This window comes from Pteropus medius, unplaced genomic scaffold (assembly GCF_902729225.1).
Source record: "Pteropus medius unplaced genomic scaffold, Ma_sr-lr_union100, whole genome shotgun sequence".
Taxonomy (NCBI): domain Eukaryota; kingdom Metazoa; phylum Chordata; class Mammalia; order Chiroptera; family Pteropodidae; genus Pteropus; species Pteropus medius.
Window position 1 is genome coordinate 9,768,605 of NW_024351730.1, and position 16,366 is coordinate 9,784,970.

The 16,366-nt window shown below is 39.7% G+C and overlaps 1 protein-coding gene across 1 annotated transcript in view; it reads right to left on the reverse strand.

Moving 5' to 3' along the window:
* Nucleotides 1–15,514, reverse strand: part of KDR (kinase insert domain receptor) — a 42,453-nt gene extending 26,939 nt beyond the window's left edge. The window contains exons 1-10 of the mRNA XM_039845242.1: nt 15,156–15,514; nt 11,422–11,515; nt 9,256–9,452; nt 6,092–6,222; nt 5,684–5,852; nt 4,974–5,113; nt 4,146–4,323; nt 2,662–2,776; nt 2,411–2,574; nt 405–561 (exon numbers count right to left, since the gene is read on the reverse strand). Coding sequence (XP_039701176.1) covers nt 405–561; nt 2,411–2,574; nt 2,662–2,776; nt 4,146–4,323; nt 4,974–5,113; nt 5,684–5,852; nt 6,092–6,222; nt 9,256–9,452; nt 11,422–11,515; nt 15,156–15,222 — 1,412 coding nt within the window. The 5' untranslated portion in view covers nt 15,223–15,514. The remainder of the gene's footprint in view (nt 1–404; nt 562–2,410; nt 2,575–2,661; nt 2,777–4,145; nt 4,324–4,973; nt 5,114–5,683; nt 5,853–6,091; nt 6,223–9,255; nt 9,453–11,421; nt 11,516–15,155) is intronic.
* Between the last annotated feature and the right edge of the window lie 852 nt (nt 15,515–16,366).

A 16,366-nucleotide genomic window follows, 5' to 3' on the forward strand; every position in this document is an offset into this window, starting at 1 on the left:
TGATAAGCGGAGCCTGAGACTGAGGGCTGCAGCTAGGTCTATCCCTTGCATCCAGCAGCACTTCCTTGAGATGAAACTTCTCACAGATAAGAAGAGATGTGGTATTCATCAAGTGATTGGTATAAGAAGAAAAACCAAGACTGGCAATTAGCAAAGTGAACAAAGAGCCTGCCTTAGTAAAGCTATACATCAGGGCTAACCTAAGAAGGGAGAGCTAGCTAGCAGGACACCCAAGGAAAGACATCTCCTAAAACGACAGACACAGAAAGGTGGATGGAAACTAAGACTACCATCTGAGAGGTAACTTTCTTAGAGATAGCCATCTCAGCTTAGAATGGAGTCATATCAGAGCTTGGCTGTAAGAAATGCGAGATGACAGGATAAGGGGGTATGGCCCTACTCACGTGGGGTTGTAGGTGCACTCTTCCTCCAGCTGCCAATACCAGTAGACGTAACGCGGGGGAGGAATGGCATAAACCGTGCATGTCAGCGTTTGGGTGGTGCCGTACTTGTAAGAGTCCACAGGAGAAATCAGAGATTTCTCACCAATCTGCGGGGGTACTAGACATGGGAAAAACAACTTTTAAATTGTCAATTGGCTTTGAGGAATGGAAGGTATAAATTTGAGCAAATAAAGCCTCCATTTTTCTATGCAGATGATTTTTCCCCCATTTGGTTTTTCAAAGAACATCGAGACTTGGAAACAGGACACCTGATTTCTAGTGATACGATAACAGCAACAACAACAATAATAATAATCTAATAAATTGAATGACTGTGCAAATCTCGCCACCCTGTGCCTCAGTCTTTCTCCTCTACATTACAGGGATAGTTCTCCTTGTCCTACCAACTCACAAGAAAAGGGCAAAACAGAAAGGAAAGAGTCGTGAATAATATAGGAAATACATTTATTATGTAACGAGCATTGTTCTAAGTGCTCTACATTAATTAATTCATTTAATCCATACAACCGCTATTATTGTTCTCTATTTTACGCATGAGAAATGAAACATAGAAAAGATAAACGACTTGCCCAAGGCCACTCGCCTCTCCTCCTTCTCTATCGCCTCCCTCTCCCTCCTCCTTTACCTTCTTCCCCTCCTCTCTCCCTTCTTCTCTCTCTTTTTTCTTTCTTTTTTGGCTCCAAAGTCATAAATGTGAAACTATTTTCTCAACACTTTCAACCTAAAGCCTTAGATTTTACTTTCAAAACTTGACTTTTTATGTTTAGTTTATATAGCAGGGTAAATGTTAGGGTAAGTTAAATGTTTAGTGACTTCATGAATTAATTAGATGGGGTTATTCACTATCCATCTTTACACCATTATTTCTTATTCATTTCCTTCTTCTCATTTTACTTATTAGCTTTCCAGCTTCTCTCCACTCCTCAATCCTCTGCTCCTGAGTGGCTTCTAAGCCACATTTCTGGAAGCTGTTATCTTTAAAACACCCCCTTAAGCTGTTGCCCCAGTAAAGAAATAAAGCCAACCTTAACAGACAGAGCAGTAGGAAGATATATGTCATGCAAGAAGATTCTGAAGTTTTAACATGCCATGCCAATAGGGAGAACAAAGAATTACAACAGAGAAGCATTTCTCAAACTGTTTTTAGATTAAGATATTAATGAATTTACTAAGGGGGAGTATGCTCTGGTCAAATAAGTTTTTTAAACCTGAAATACTCTATGCCTTCCCCCTGGAGAATGGCAAAACACATTAGCATGCTAAAGGCCCTGAGAAGTCCTGCAATAAAGACACCTGTTCTACATCAATTTAGCATCTCCCAGAGTTACTTGACCATGACACCCGTTTTCGCCACCCAGAGCACTTATTTATATCTTTCAGTTTGGGAAAACAAAGTTCAAATCATCCTTAAATTAAAAACTTAATATCTTCCCTTTACAGCCTCAGAGTCAGATCCTAGACTCCTGTTTTAAAAAACTGAAAAGCTTCCAACCAGCCAGCAGCGCCAACCTGCCTGGGCATAACGGATACAAAAATTACAAAGTCAAACTACAAGCTTCCCACAAAATTCAAGAAGAGTCCTACACATTTGCATGCCAGGTGCGTAATTCCATGAGACAGGAACAAAGGTAGTGCAACTTAAGCTTGTTAACTGTCCCCACAGGCATTCTTATTTCACAGCATTTAGCCATCGAGGGTACATCTACTTTTATTTTGCATTTGACCACCAAAGAGTTCATTCCCATGGTCTCGTAAGCAAACATGTCCAGAGCACACTGTTCTACATCTCATTTCAACTCTGCTGACCACTTTCATACATTGGAGCCCATTCATGATGTGAGCCAAGCAGCAGGCAACAAAAGAATGGTGACCTGGCTGTTTAGGAAGACATAATCATATTCTTTATAATAAATTTTGGGCAGAGGAGGAAAACTGCATGGACTCACCATTAACAACCAGAGATACCACATGGCTCTGTTTCTCCTTTGAAATGGGATTGGTAAGGATGACAGTGTAATTTCCTGTATCTTTTTCACTCACTTCCATAATAGTCAGTACATGCCCTACTTTAATTGTATGATTGGACTCAATGGGTCTTCCATTTTTATACCTAGGAAAAAAAAATCCCAGGAATTAGTACAAGCTGAGGATTCGCTTTCATGTAAAACAATGTTTTGCATTTATTTCCAAGACTTACCATTTTATTTCCGGGGAAGGGTAACCAAGGTACTTCACAGGGACTCTGACACGGTCTCCCACTGTGGCTTCCACCAAAGATTCCATGCCGCTACCAAAAGCAACAAAAGGTTTTTCTGAAAGAAAATAAAAATTATTATTCTCATAAATGTCAACTTATCGTAAGTGGTCGTTTGGTTTATTATTTCATTTTCTGTGAAGAGTAAAGGCCCAAGGCCCAAGGTCTGAATTCAGAGATCCCCCATGCTACCTTGCTTTTCTCTCTCTCCAGTGCACTCCACAAGCCTACTGATTGCTCAAACCTCAATTCAAGTGTTTTCTCTTCTGTAAAGCTTTCTCTAAGTACCCCAGGGATGCCTGGGTGCTCCTCCTCCTCTGCTCCTATGACATTCTATATACAGCCCATCATGTGCCCCAGAACTCAGTTATCAGACATCTTTTCTCCATCTACACCTTCCTCTAGTCTCAGGCATAAAGTGCCATTTATATCCTCCTAAATTTATAGGAGTTCCAGGTTTATAGATTGAATATCTCCTTTTGGATGTTTAATGGGCATCTCCAAATGAACATACCCAATCCTATCTCCCCTAATTTTACTCCTCTCTCAATCTTCCCTATATCAGTAAATCAAATCATTATTCACTTAGCTGCTCAAGATAAAAACTCAAAGGTCATTTTCCAATCTTTTTCTCTTATACTCCGCAGCCAATGAATCAATAGGTAGATCTTATTGGCTCTATCATCAAAAATATATCGAAAATCAGATTACTTCTTACCACTTTTCCTCTACCACTTTTGTCCAAGCTACCCACCATCTGTCACCAGGATTATTGCAGTTAGCTTTCTAACTGGTCTCCCTACTTCTGCCCTTATTTTCCTAAAGTATGCCACGTTAAAAAAAAAATCATAATAATTCTATAAAAAGCATACGTTAGAACATGTCTCTCTCTCTCTGTTCAAAACCCTTCTATGTATTCCCATATTACAAAACTCAAAATCCTTACCAAGGCTCATAAGTTGGGTGCCACATACATTATTATCTAAGCTGAGACATTTATGTGAGCGAAAGAGAATAAATGAAAAATTAAGTTATTTGTTTAAAGTCACAAAGAAAGTAATTAAATCCAGGTATCTCCAACTGCAAAGCCCATGCTGATTCCAGTGGGACTCTCAGCCTTGCAAAAAAATGAAAATTTTAAAACTATCTTAGATAATAACACTCCACTTGTAATAATAGTAATAGCAGCAACATCAAATACAACAAGTACTATTTAGTGAGCATTAGTGATATTATTGGCTCTTCTCATCATTAAAGTTGGGATTTGGACCAAAGCTGTGCTCTAGACCTCTAGGTCATATGGTCTCCCTAGCAAGAGTTCAAAAATATCTTCTGAATGAACAAAACAGAAATCACGAGCCAACCCAAATTTATTTAAATCATCTCACTTTTCAAGGCACAGCATAATTTGAAAGATCTTAGCTTACCATGGACCCTGACGAATGTGCTGTTCTTCCTGGTCATCAGCCCACTGGATGCTGCGCAGGTGTACCACCCCTGGTCATTCCGGGTTACAGCATCTACAGTGAAGGTGCTCAAAAATTTCTTCATCTCACTCCCAGACTGGGCTTTTAGGTCCCGGTTTACAAGTTTCTTATGCTGATGCTGAAAAAGAGTTTACTGAACTTCCAAATTTCAGCTTAACATTACCTGTTAGCTTCTAGAGACCCACAACAACAGGTCTTGGCCCTCAATGAACACTATTTAATGCTAATAATAGAGACTTCAGAACTTTTAACACGTGTCGACAACAAATACATTTGGTTTCAGGAGAAATAAATGGAACCAAGTGAATTGGGATTTTTAAAACCTCACATGGTGGGAATGAGATGGATTGGACTGTAGGAATATAGGCAAATAGGACTACTGTTTAAGAAGTGTGTCTCATGCACCTCCTTGAAGAGAAACTCCCTTAAAAGGAAAATAGATCAAGGATTTTGGAGAACAGAGAAATAATACAACCTGGGAAGATGTAATCACCCAGAGAAAACTAATATTCGTTGCCAGATTCTAGTACTGTGGGACAGAGTTCCTGGCATTATATCTTTTTTTCATGGATGCTATCAATTCTGCAATTCTCTTAAAAGATGTGTGTGTGTTGTGTGTGTGTGTGTGTGTGTGTGTGTGTGTGTGTTACTGTGTGTTAAGGCATTTACTTTTATCTGGCTAGAAAGGTCTCTATCTCTCTCAAGCAAACTCTGTGGAGGCTGATTATCAAAGCATTTAGAGATCTGGCTTTAACTTGTTAGTGTTACCTCCGAAGAAGGGTATTCCCAGGTAAAGTCAATCCCCACATTTAGTTCAGTCCTTGCTGTACAATTTAAAACAAGCTTCTCTCCGACAGATAGCTCGACTCCATGAGGAGGGCTCAGAACCACATCATAAATCTTGTACCCTAGAGCAAGTAAATTGAAAAAAAAAAAAAAACCACAGAAAATGAGGGGGAAAACAAATCTATAACTTGGCACAAATTTTTTCAAAAATATGCCACACCATCTTTCCCTGAAAACCTCACCAATACTCGGAAACTCCCAGACAAATGGCCTATGGAGATTTACAAAGCAGACCTGAGGGGATCTCAATGATGTTGTAGCCTAGTAGATAGAAAAGCTGTAAAATTTGCATAGTCAATAGCTAATGGGGCCAGCTTTAGTAAACTGCTTAACTTCCCATAAAATTGGTATAATTAAAAGAATACATGCCAGCAATACTCTGAACATTAAATTTTCCATAAAATATGCTTCTTTCTCATCCTTGGTCTTGGCAAGAAAACAGAAAACCTTGATTGCACATAGGTTTATTTGATAGAAGAGTAGATATAATGAGTTGCCCAATGCCGTATCTTGAATTAATGTATTTTCAAATCCCTTGTTCTTCACCCTATACCTTAATCTCCAGGATCTTAATATAGAAAGCCAATCTTTATTGTCTGATAACAATGATATAGAAAGGAACTTCCTCTTACCTACAACCGCAACGATGTACATAATTGACTGGTAACTTTCATCGTTAATTTTTGCTTCACAGAAGACCATGCCAGCATAGCTGATCATGTAGCTGGGAATAGTAAAGCCCTTCTTGCTGTCCCAGAAAATTCTGTTACCATCGGGAACAAACCTCTTTTCTGGATACCTCTGGGTAGAAAAAGAAATATCAAATATTTAATCATTTGCTATCCAAAAGTGAAACCATGTAAAATGATCACTAAAGAATTAATATTTTTAAGACTACAAATTGATTTTATTTATTGTCATTTTGACCCTTCCTAAAGGATCTTTATCTTATTGTTGATGTTATATTTTAAACAGACTACTCATCTTACTATTAGCTTAAAATTAGGAAGATTTAAGAGATGATTGAAGATATAACTTACTGCGCAAAGTGACACATCGAGGTTTGAAATGGACCCAAGACATGGTATCACCACGGTTTTGTTTTTGTTCTCTGTGATGTACACAACTCCATGTTGGTCACTAACAGAAGCGATAAATGGAGATCTATAATCTAAAAGAAAATTTAATTCCATTTCGTTAATGGCATTTACTCGAAAAGTTGGTTATCTTTCAGGTTCTTAAACTCTGACCAGAGAAATGAATGATTTAGAACGACATTTCACACTAGGCAAAAGGATCCACACGTCAATCTGCTGGTAGATATCTGGCTCTAAAGATATGCTACAAGAATGCTACAGGAGGTGTGTATATGTGTCTCTGTGTGTGTACATGAGCGTGCGCATATAAAAAATCTGAAAGAAAACTCCCAGAATGGAACTGACTCCTTTTGCAAGATTATCAGTAAGTCAAGTATTTATATTTTTTAATAATAGAGTATATTTTATAGATTCCACATTTAAGCAAGTCAATCATATTTTTTTCAAAATGAAGGGGCATACTTCTTCATTTTTCATTTACATTTTCATATACACATATACATTTTCCACATATACTACATTTCTTCATATATATAAATTTTAAAGTAAATTTAAAGTTAAATCTGTACACTTTATCTATTGAGTTTTATCGATGTTAAAAAAATTCATGTTCTTTTTTTTTTAGGCAAATAATGTAAATGCCATGAAAATAAATTAATGAATCCCAAAGGACCTTTAAAATTATCATTAACTAACAATCTTTGAATTCAACTATTCCAGAGAAAGTTTTTTGTGAGTATTTTAGAATTGTGAAGACTAAGTATAAGATTCTTTATAAAATAATGTTTAGTAGTTATTGCATTTAGTTTAAGATTCAGCAGCCATTAATATCTTTGATGACAAAAACTTGAGAAAGCACCATGGCAAAAAGAAGAAAACAAAAGAGAGTTTAATGTCTTTCAAACATTGTTCAACAACTTTAATACACTGCTGGGAAACTACTCCATCCCCCAGAGATAGAACTGACGTGGTATGAGGTCATGCTTGAAATCTCAGAGAAATAATAGTCCAGATTGCTATGCCCAACACACCTGACTGAGCATTTTCAGAGCTCTTCAGGATGGTTGCTCCAAGTGAAGGAAGAGTTAATTAAACCAAAGGGGGAAAAGGCAGCTAATTCTTTGCAACAGTAGAAGTTTGATTTCCTTCCAAGCTGGAAAGCACAGAAAGGCAACCAATCCAGCCCACCACATGCCATGGCCATTATCTTGCAAGGCCAGGACCCACTTCCTGGCTCCATCCATTGGTAAAGGGAATGGGGTCAGAAAACTAGGGAAGTAAGGTGGGGACCAAAGAGAACATTAAAGGGCTGTCCCTAGAGAACACTTTAGTGTTTCTTTCCTACTGTTAAGTTTCATGACCAAAATCTTAGAGCACCTCTTAGACAGGAAGCAGAATTTGATGCTATGCCCAATGATGGGCAGTGTACAAATAAACAGTGCAGGGGCCTTCTATTCCTTAATATTACCTACCTTTCAATCATACGTTAGGAAATGTTACATAGTTTGCTTATAGAGCAAGCCTTTTGCTTGCTTCACAGAAGCCTTTGGAAGCCAAATTAACCCCTTGACGTAAGACTAAAGTTATTCAGTAAATCAATTCTATTTCAGTAGCCCAAAAAAGGAAATAAACAAAAGAAACCTAAACAACCACCCATCCTCTCAAAATAAAATATTTACTGAAACTCATGAAATGGATTTTCACATGTCTCCAGGTTTCCTGACTCCAGGGAGAAGGAAATAACGAGATATTATGGGAGAGGTTCATCTTGCAGTCTATTTCCAGACAGGCTGAAAGCAGGAAATCCTTGCAATCTTCTGAGAAAGCCTGGTCTCCCAAGACTGCCAGATCAAAAGGAGCCAGAAATTCTTGAAGATCTGAGCCTTGTCTCTTTCAAATTCTGTAGAGGGGAGGAGGAGGGCACAGAATTCTATCTTGGTTGTGCTTACCCCGGACAAAACTAATTCTGAAATATTATGCAATCCAGAAGTGACATACATTATTTTGATGTGGTCTCCACTTTTCTGTTGCACTGACCATATTGCACAATTGATATGTAAATGGAGACGTGCAAATGTGTTTCCCAAAGCTGACTGAATTCCCATTCTATAAAAGATGCTTCTGGAACAAAGTCTAAGCCATCTTAACCTGCCTCAAATTCTCTGAGATGTAAAGAGGTATATAAATGCATAAATAAAATGTCTAAAAAGCTCATCTTCATAGAGAAAAAATATTTAATCCATCCAAGCAAAATACTATACAACACTTATATTTTCCTAAATTGTATAATAGGTATCTCATTAATTAAGTCAGGTTTTCACAGGGAAATTCAGGTAGTAGAAAATTTTTGAAATACAAAAGAAATAATAATTCATATTATAAATCTGATTCATATAATAATTCATATTATAAATTCATATTATAAATACATGTAATATTATTGTATTTTATCCTACGTAAATGTTAAGTTGGCCTCCATGGCGTCAATCCCAAATTGCAAATCCTAGAAAGATGTGGCATATCATCCAAGATCTCAGACCACACAAGCAAAGGAAAGAAACACTGTCTTCAAAAGGCTCTTTGAGGCAGTCTTCATTTGCACCAGAGAATGAGAATTGTTTATTATAAAGTATAAGAGGAAAAAGAAAAGTTCCTATGTACAAAAAATTCCAGAGCCCTTGGCTGTTTCCCTGTGCATTCTTGGGAAAATCTCCTACTCTGCCCTAGATAACCTATCTCTCCACAGAAATCTCTCCATAATTCACGCTGAATCTTCCATTTCAAGTATTTCAGGGGTTTTTTTTTTCCTCAAACATCAGAAGGCTTTTTATAAATCTCCATAGCCAATTGTGGACACAGATTTCCCTCAAAAACAAAGATCAGAACGAAACTAATTGGGCAAGAGAGATATAACAGGGCCCAAACTCCAGAACAAATCAATGAGTCTTATCCTCAGAGGGAAGCCTTGGGAAAGAAGAATTTTCTGTATTCCTGTTGGCAAAAAGCCTTTAGGGCAAACCTTTTGTTGTACTCAATTCTTCTTTGCACCCATTGTGTTTTATAGCTGGTAAATCAACATGGGAAATGAATTCCTTTTAACCACTTACCTTGAACGTAGACATAAACAACCGAGGCCGAGTCCCTGTCCCGGTAAAAGCACTTGTAGGCTCCAGTATCATTTCCGATCACTTTCGGAATTGTGAGTGTCTTGCAGAAGAAGCTGTCACTGCATTCAGTCACCTCCACTCTTTTCTCAGAGCCACTCCGATTGTTGGGCCAGAGCCAGTCCAAGTCCCACTGTCCCCTGAAAAATTAATTCCAAGAAAGTATTAATGTGAAATGCCACACTACGAGGTTGTTTCTAAGAAAACAGAAGGTTTGGTTCTCAAACTTATATAAACTCCTCAGCAGAGTCACGGACTTCTACCAGAGATGACAATTTATGTCAACGAATGACAAAAGCCACAGATTCAGCTTCAGAAATCACTTATAGGAACCCCTTTGTTTTCTATTAACTCATTCATTCATTCAACAAATATTTATTAAGCAAGTGCTATGTGGCAAACATTATTAAAGACTAGCTATACAGCAGCGAACAATAAATCAGACAAAAATCCATGTCTTTATGGAAGCTCAGTCTACTTAGAGAAGACAGGCAATAAACAAGTAAATAAACCTCAATAAAGCTGACATTTAAAAAATAATTAAAACGTATTTTGTAAATGATGGTGATAAGTACAATGGACAAAATATAGATGCTGCAAAAAAAAAAAAAGAGTGAAGAGTTCTTGAGGGAGGGGACTTGATGAAAGGGGCCGTGTGAGTATTTAGAGGAACAATATTCCAGGCAGCAGGAACAGCAAAGGTAAAGGCCTTAGGGCAGGCACATATCTGGAGCATTAGGGGAATGGCAAGGTAGCCAGAATGGCCAGATAAGAGTGGGCAAGCGGGAGAATAAGAAGTGAAGTTAGGAAGAAAGGGGTGTGACTGTCTAAGAGCATCGTAGGACCTAGGACCTAGTCAAGAGTGCATTAAAACATAGATTACTTTCATTGTAGCATTTCTCGACAAGGTCCAAAGGAAGACAGTCAATGTCAAGAAGAATGTAACATCATTGAACTATCTTTCAAAGAATTTGAAATTTATATGAAGTTGTAGCTATGTTCATGAAGTTACTTTTAACATATTTATAGCTTTTTCAGGACGTAAGAAATGTTTATGCAGAGTTTAAAAAAGGAGTATGGAATCTTTGAAGATTTTAAATATTCTTTGTTACCAAGGGTAAGAGGAAAATCTACTGAGAATGTGTCTTAAAATAGCAAAGCTAGAGAAACACCACCTGTTAGTGTGCTTTTTTTCCCCAAGAGCTGGGTATCAGTGGCCTACCCTTGATAAAGGACTAGGGTATCTTTTACACTCTGCAATCTGAGATGATCTGTGTCATTGTGTTAAACACTTGGTATTCGACAAGCATAAACAATGGCAACGAGCTGCCCAAGGTTCTTTGTGGACCCCCAGCACTCTTCTCAGAGGACAACATTGCTTCCCACCATCACTTCTGCCAAAAACACACTGGTCCTGACAAAATTCTGTGTAATCATTACATTAAACCCAGAGTCTTCTATTTTCCCCCCTGAGGTAGGGGCTGAAAGGCAAAATTTCAAGTCTTCCTCTACTTGTCAAAAAGGCCTGTTTCCCTAGTTAGCAAAAATCAAAACCATGAGTTCTTGCCAACAAGTAAGAAGAGACATTCCAGAATATCAGGCCGAAGTGTGACTTTCATTATCTGTGCAGAACGTGCACTCAATAATATTAATGGATGCATATTAAATTGCTACTACAAGTCAGAATTTTACCATAAAATAAAGTTCTTAAAAAAGGCTGAATAAATACCCAAAAGCCAATGTGAGTATTATAAATATGGCTTAAAACTTCTTCAAATCTATCCCTTAAGGGTATGCACTCAACTTTATTTACTCATTCAATATCTGTTGATTATCTACTATGTATTATATGCCAGGTGCTACACCAGTTTTTGGAGTGTGGAGTTGTTGCCAGAGGGCAGTAGAAAAAAATGCCAGCAAAATTGTCCAGAATTTTTGAGAGAAGACCTCTCTCATTTTTTTTCATTATTGCATCATTTCTTAGAAACCTCACTACTTATAAACGATTACTATAAAACTATTATAATTCTCTTGTATGGAAATTATTTTTCACTCAATGAACAATGAATTACTTGACAAAGGAAGTATAAATCTGAAATCATTCCTTACCTGCAAGTAATTTGAAGAGTTGTATTAGCCATAATTGTAAGGATGTCTTTTTGTACACTGAGCCTGGGTGGATCAAGAGAAATACCAGGCAAACCTAGAAACAAATTAAATAAATGAATATAGTTGCCACTGAGTCAGACCCAATAGGAAACACCTTCCATAAACAATGCACACTCCATATTTTAAAAGACCTCTTCAGCAATTCATTGTATAAAACTGTGAATTTACTTTTCACCATTCCCAGTAAAAGTTCACAAGCTGTGTCATAACAGGAAGAATGGGCAGATGGTCATAAACCAACACAACAGTTCTGCAATTCATGGAGCTAGGGTGGAGTTCCTGTTTTCCTGCATTGCCAACTTCAAGGTCTTACAAAAGGATATGGGACATTGAAACCAAATGAACCTTCATCTGATGATCTCAGTCCCTTGGGAAAGGACCCACTGACATTTCTTATAACACATAGGATGCACACATTCGACTAAATTGCTGATTAATGAATACTACTTAGAGTTATTTCTATACAGTTCATCTATGTACCCTGAAGGGGTTGGGAGTATCCATGACCTTGTCTCTTTTTTCTTTATCAATTTTCTAGTGCACTTCCTCTGGTAACTGAATTGCCAAGGTTGAAAGACTGTACATTAAAACTAGTTGAGAAGAATTAAGTAAAAGAAAACATTTTCCAATGTCATATTACATGCCTATTAATATATTCTTTCTCAGAGAATGCAACTAAAAAAAGCATAATGCTAATGAATTACAATTGGGAAATCTCAACTTAATAATAAAAGCTCTGAGTTCCTCCTGATACCAAGCTTGGAACACAAGAAACCTGACTTTTCCTAAAAATACCATGGGAGAGATTCCCCACCATGGGTGCTCCATAGCAAGAAAACCGAGTTATTTGTCAACTAAATGTGAAGAGCTATCAAGTGTTGAAAAAGCATAAGAGAAAGAAAAACAGTCCATAATGTTATAATCTTAACTGATATCCAGATCTTCAAACACCACCTAAAAAAAAGATTAATGCTTGGTAAGCACCCAACTAGGAACAAATGACTCCCTAGGCCTAAACTGGCATTGGCTTTGTTGTGCAAATAAGAGAACATCCCAAATATGAGAGAGTATAAATAATCAGAGTATAAACAAATATCCAGTGCAAATATCCAATGCATTGAATTTGTGGACACAAATGTGAACAGCTGCAAGCAAAATAAACTAATCATACATGTTCTCACATACTCGCCCAGATGTGCAAAATAGGTTGCTGACATAACTATAGATTGTTCATCAATAACATAGTAAAAAATAATAATAATTAAAAATATTTTAAAACCCTGAAAATTATGTTGTGTCAATAAATCTCAAACTAATTGGCATTGGTTCTGACCTGTGTTTGGGACAATGGTTCTTAGGCTTTAGGATGTATCAGAATATCCCTGGGCCTACAAATCTGCATTTAAACAATCATTTCAGGTGACTCGGTCAGACATGGTCTAAGAGTCACTCTTGGACAGTTATTGGTCTAGGTGGTCATGTTCAGTTAATTAGCACAACACTTTTCAATATGAAGGAAATAACTACTCTCAAAGTAGGCAAACAATAAAACAAAATGTTTAAAAGCAAAAGAAAAGCCTTCCAATAATGAAGTTGAACTTTGTCTAAAAAAAAAAAGGAAAATGAAAACAATTCATTTGGACAAGCACAGATATCAAAATTGACTGCAAAACACTAGGTTGAGAAACAAGTGGAAAACAGTAACTTGATACAATTCACACAATGATCCAAATGAGAAAGAATCCATTATTTGGGTATATTCATGTGAGAAAAAAATGGTAGTAAAGACTAAGCTCTGCTCACCCCACCACCAAAATAAGATTCTTAAAGATCTCTCATAAATTATTGCTACAGATTATCTCACACTCTAGACACACTTTCCTGTGTTAAAAAGAAAGTTAAGATATGCCCTCCATTCATGGGAAGCCAAACAAAACCACACTATTCTAGAGACACATCTACAACAAAAAAAACTATGCAACGAGACTATCAATAATGATAAGTTCGAATTCGTTTCTGTAGACCAACATTCTTTTTTTGCTCCATTAAGCTTCATTCATTTTCACTGGCAAGTTTGAGTTCTACTCTTCAGAAAGTTCTAAAGAAATAACTATAGGAAGGACATATGCTGCTCCTCAATAAAAAGCCCTTCTATGTTCAAGTCCCATAACCAAAATTAATTAATTTGTGCACTATTACCCTTCCAGCTCAAAGACAGGAAGGAAAAACAACAGTGCCTCTGTCTCTAGAATTCGATGGCACCAATTACAGCCCAATCCAATTAAGCAAGTCACACACTCTAAAAGGGCAACCTCATCATTATATTCAGGGCAACCCGATTAGTTTACTACTGCTGTGCTATGAAACACCCCAGGCTTAAAAGCAACTCACTTTTTTGTGTGTGGGATACAGTACAAGCACATGTTCCAGACCTTCATTTTCTCCCCATAAAGGGGCAGAGAGAGGTCTTGTCAGGAACAAATGAGTGTCCACTGTGGAACTGGCCCCGAAGAATCAAGTCATTAAGAAAATTCAATAACTATAGACAGATGATCTTGTCACTATATGTGTCTCTTTTACAAGACTGAATTATTTTCTGTTGATATAGGGAACTTTTCCCTGAATTATTTGACTTTGTTTTTCCTTTCTCCATCCCGTCCCGTTTCTCACCCTCTAAAGAGTGGAAATCTGGAAATCAGCAAACTGGTTACAAAAAAAGGGGGGGCAGGGGTGGATGTGGGGAGAGGAAGAAAGGAAAAAAGAAAAAAAAGAATTTATTGCATCAAGAACATGTGTGTTCCTAATCTTGAAAGAGATAAATATTTGGTGGCAAGGAGAGTGGCCAATGGCGCTAAATCTGGGTACCAAGTTCCACAGAGTAAGTTTTCAGAACCTGAACTTCTGACCATGCGCTTACCTCAAGGACCAAGGCGCTTTGAAAGAAATTAAATTTTTACATAGGAAGGTGACTGTTACTTGGAGTCACTTTGGGAAGCTGTCAAAGTCCTGGGTCCACGCCCCAATTTCCCCCTTCTCTGCGAAAAGAGCGGCGTCCCGCATCAAGGAAGGAAAAAGTTTCCCTTCCCCTGGACCCCCACCTCATAGAATTGGTTTTGTATGTGAGTTCGAGCCAACAGAAAACAGCAGACCCGGGTCTCTACTCAACTCCTATAGAGGCAGAGCTGAGTGCACGGTGCAAATCTCAGAGAACTGGCTTGCGTTCCCTGCAAGACTTCCTATCCTGCGACCTGGCGAGGACCGTGCGCGCAGCGGGACAACATTTCACCGCCTGTTCCCGCCTGAGGGAGTACCTCCTTCCTGCCAGCCCCTGGGCGCCTTTCCACCCCTACCCCCACCCCCGCCCCCCGCCTCCCGCGAGTCCGAGGGCGTGTTGGTTGCTCAGGACACGCTCCAGCCGACACCCCCATCGGAGACTAGAGTCGTGGAAAACGAACTGGGTTCAGGAGACCACCAACTCTCTAGGTAATCAATCTTAGGCCACTCGCTGATCCTCAGTTTCCTCTTTGGTAAATGAAGGAACAAAATGTCAGATCACTTTCAACCCTCCAGCTCTATGATTCTGAGTTAGACCCGACCTCCAGGTCTTCTCCGCATCCCCATCTCTCCGCCCGCACCCGACCTCTCTGCCTTCCTCTAGGGAGCGGGCTCCTTACCCACAGAGGCAACCCAGGTCTCCACGCAGAGCCACAGAGCGATGGCCAGCAGCGCCTTGCTCCCCATCCCGCACCTCGCGCCGGGCGCAGCGCCCAGAATTTAAGCGCCGGTTCTTTCTCCCCCGGCCAGCCCCTCCAAGAAGGCGCGGAGGTGGAACTCGCGCCGCAGAGCAGGACTCCGGGGAGCGCAGGGTGAGGGTGCCCTGGCTCGGACAGCAGCTGTAGGTGCGTCTGCGGGTGCCGGTAAGTATCCCGGCTGCGGGACAGCTCTGGGCTTTCTGTAGCGCGCCAAGTGATGCCCAGCGCGGGCAGAGGAAACAACCACAAACCGCCTGCTCTCCCGGGGTCCGCAGACTCAGAGCAGGGTGGGAGCAGGGACCGAAACTCTAGAGCGCAGGGGCAGGACCATGCGGGGCGGGTCTGGGGGCGGGGCACCCCCGGCCCGCCCCGCCCCTCAACCGGGTACCCCGCCTGGATCCCGGGATACCCACACCCACTATGTCTGCCTATCTTCCCACTTCGCCCGGGACAGCGCCAGGCCCGGAATCGTCCGAAGGAGAACGTCTGGGGCACAACAACCCGTTTCTGACTGAAATAAAATGTAGCTTGTAAAGGATTCTGAGCCACACCAAGGTTCAGTCGGTTGCTGGTCCCAAGAGATATTGGGGAGCAATACTGCGAGCACAACGAGGGACACTGCGCCCTCAGGAGGAGCGCCAAAGTTTGGTCCTCGGCACCACAAGAGGCTGAAGTGGGGACAGGTGGAGGATCAGGAGCAGGTTGAAGCAACTAGGGAGAAGCGGATTTTGAGCAGAGAGGAACGCAGGATGGCAAATTGGCAGTGACGCCAACCAGTACGAGTGTTTTGCTTGGCCACTACAATTGTAGTTTAAAAACCTGAATCTGAATGCTTTTAGTTGGAATATACTTGCCCAATTCTCCAAAGTTCCCTCTCTTTCCTCTTGTATCTGGCTGCTTCAAGTGTTTTTGTTGTTGTTGTTGTTGTTGTTGTTGTTGTTGTTGTTGTTGTTACCTTTCTAGCCCCAAAAGGCATTTAAATTTGAGCCCCCTCCCGCTCCGAAACTGGCTTTCAGCAAAAACCTACGTCAGGCCTCCAGGTGGCTAGATACCCGCGGCATGAGGGTCACCCATCCATCGAGTGCAGCTGTCCTTGATAAAGAGATTTTATCGACAGTGCTATCCCACAAGGA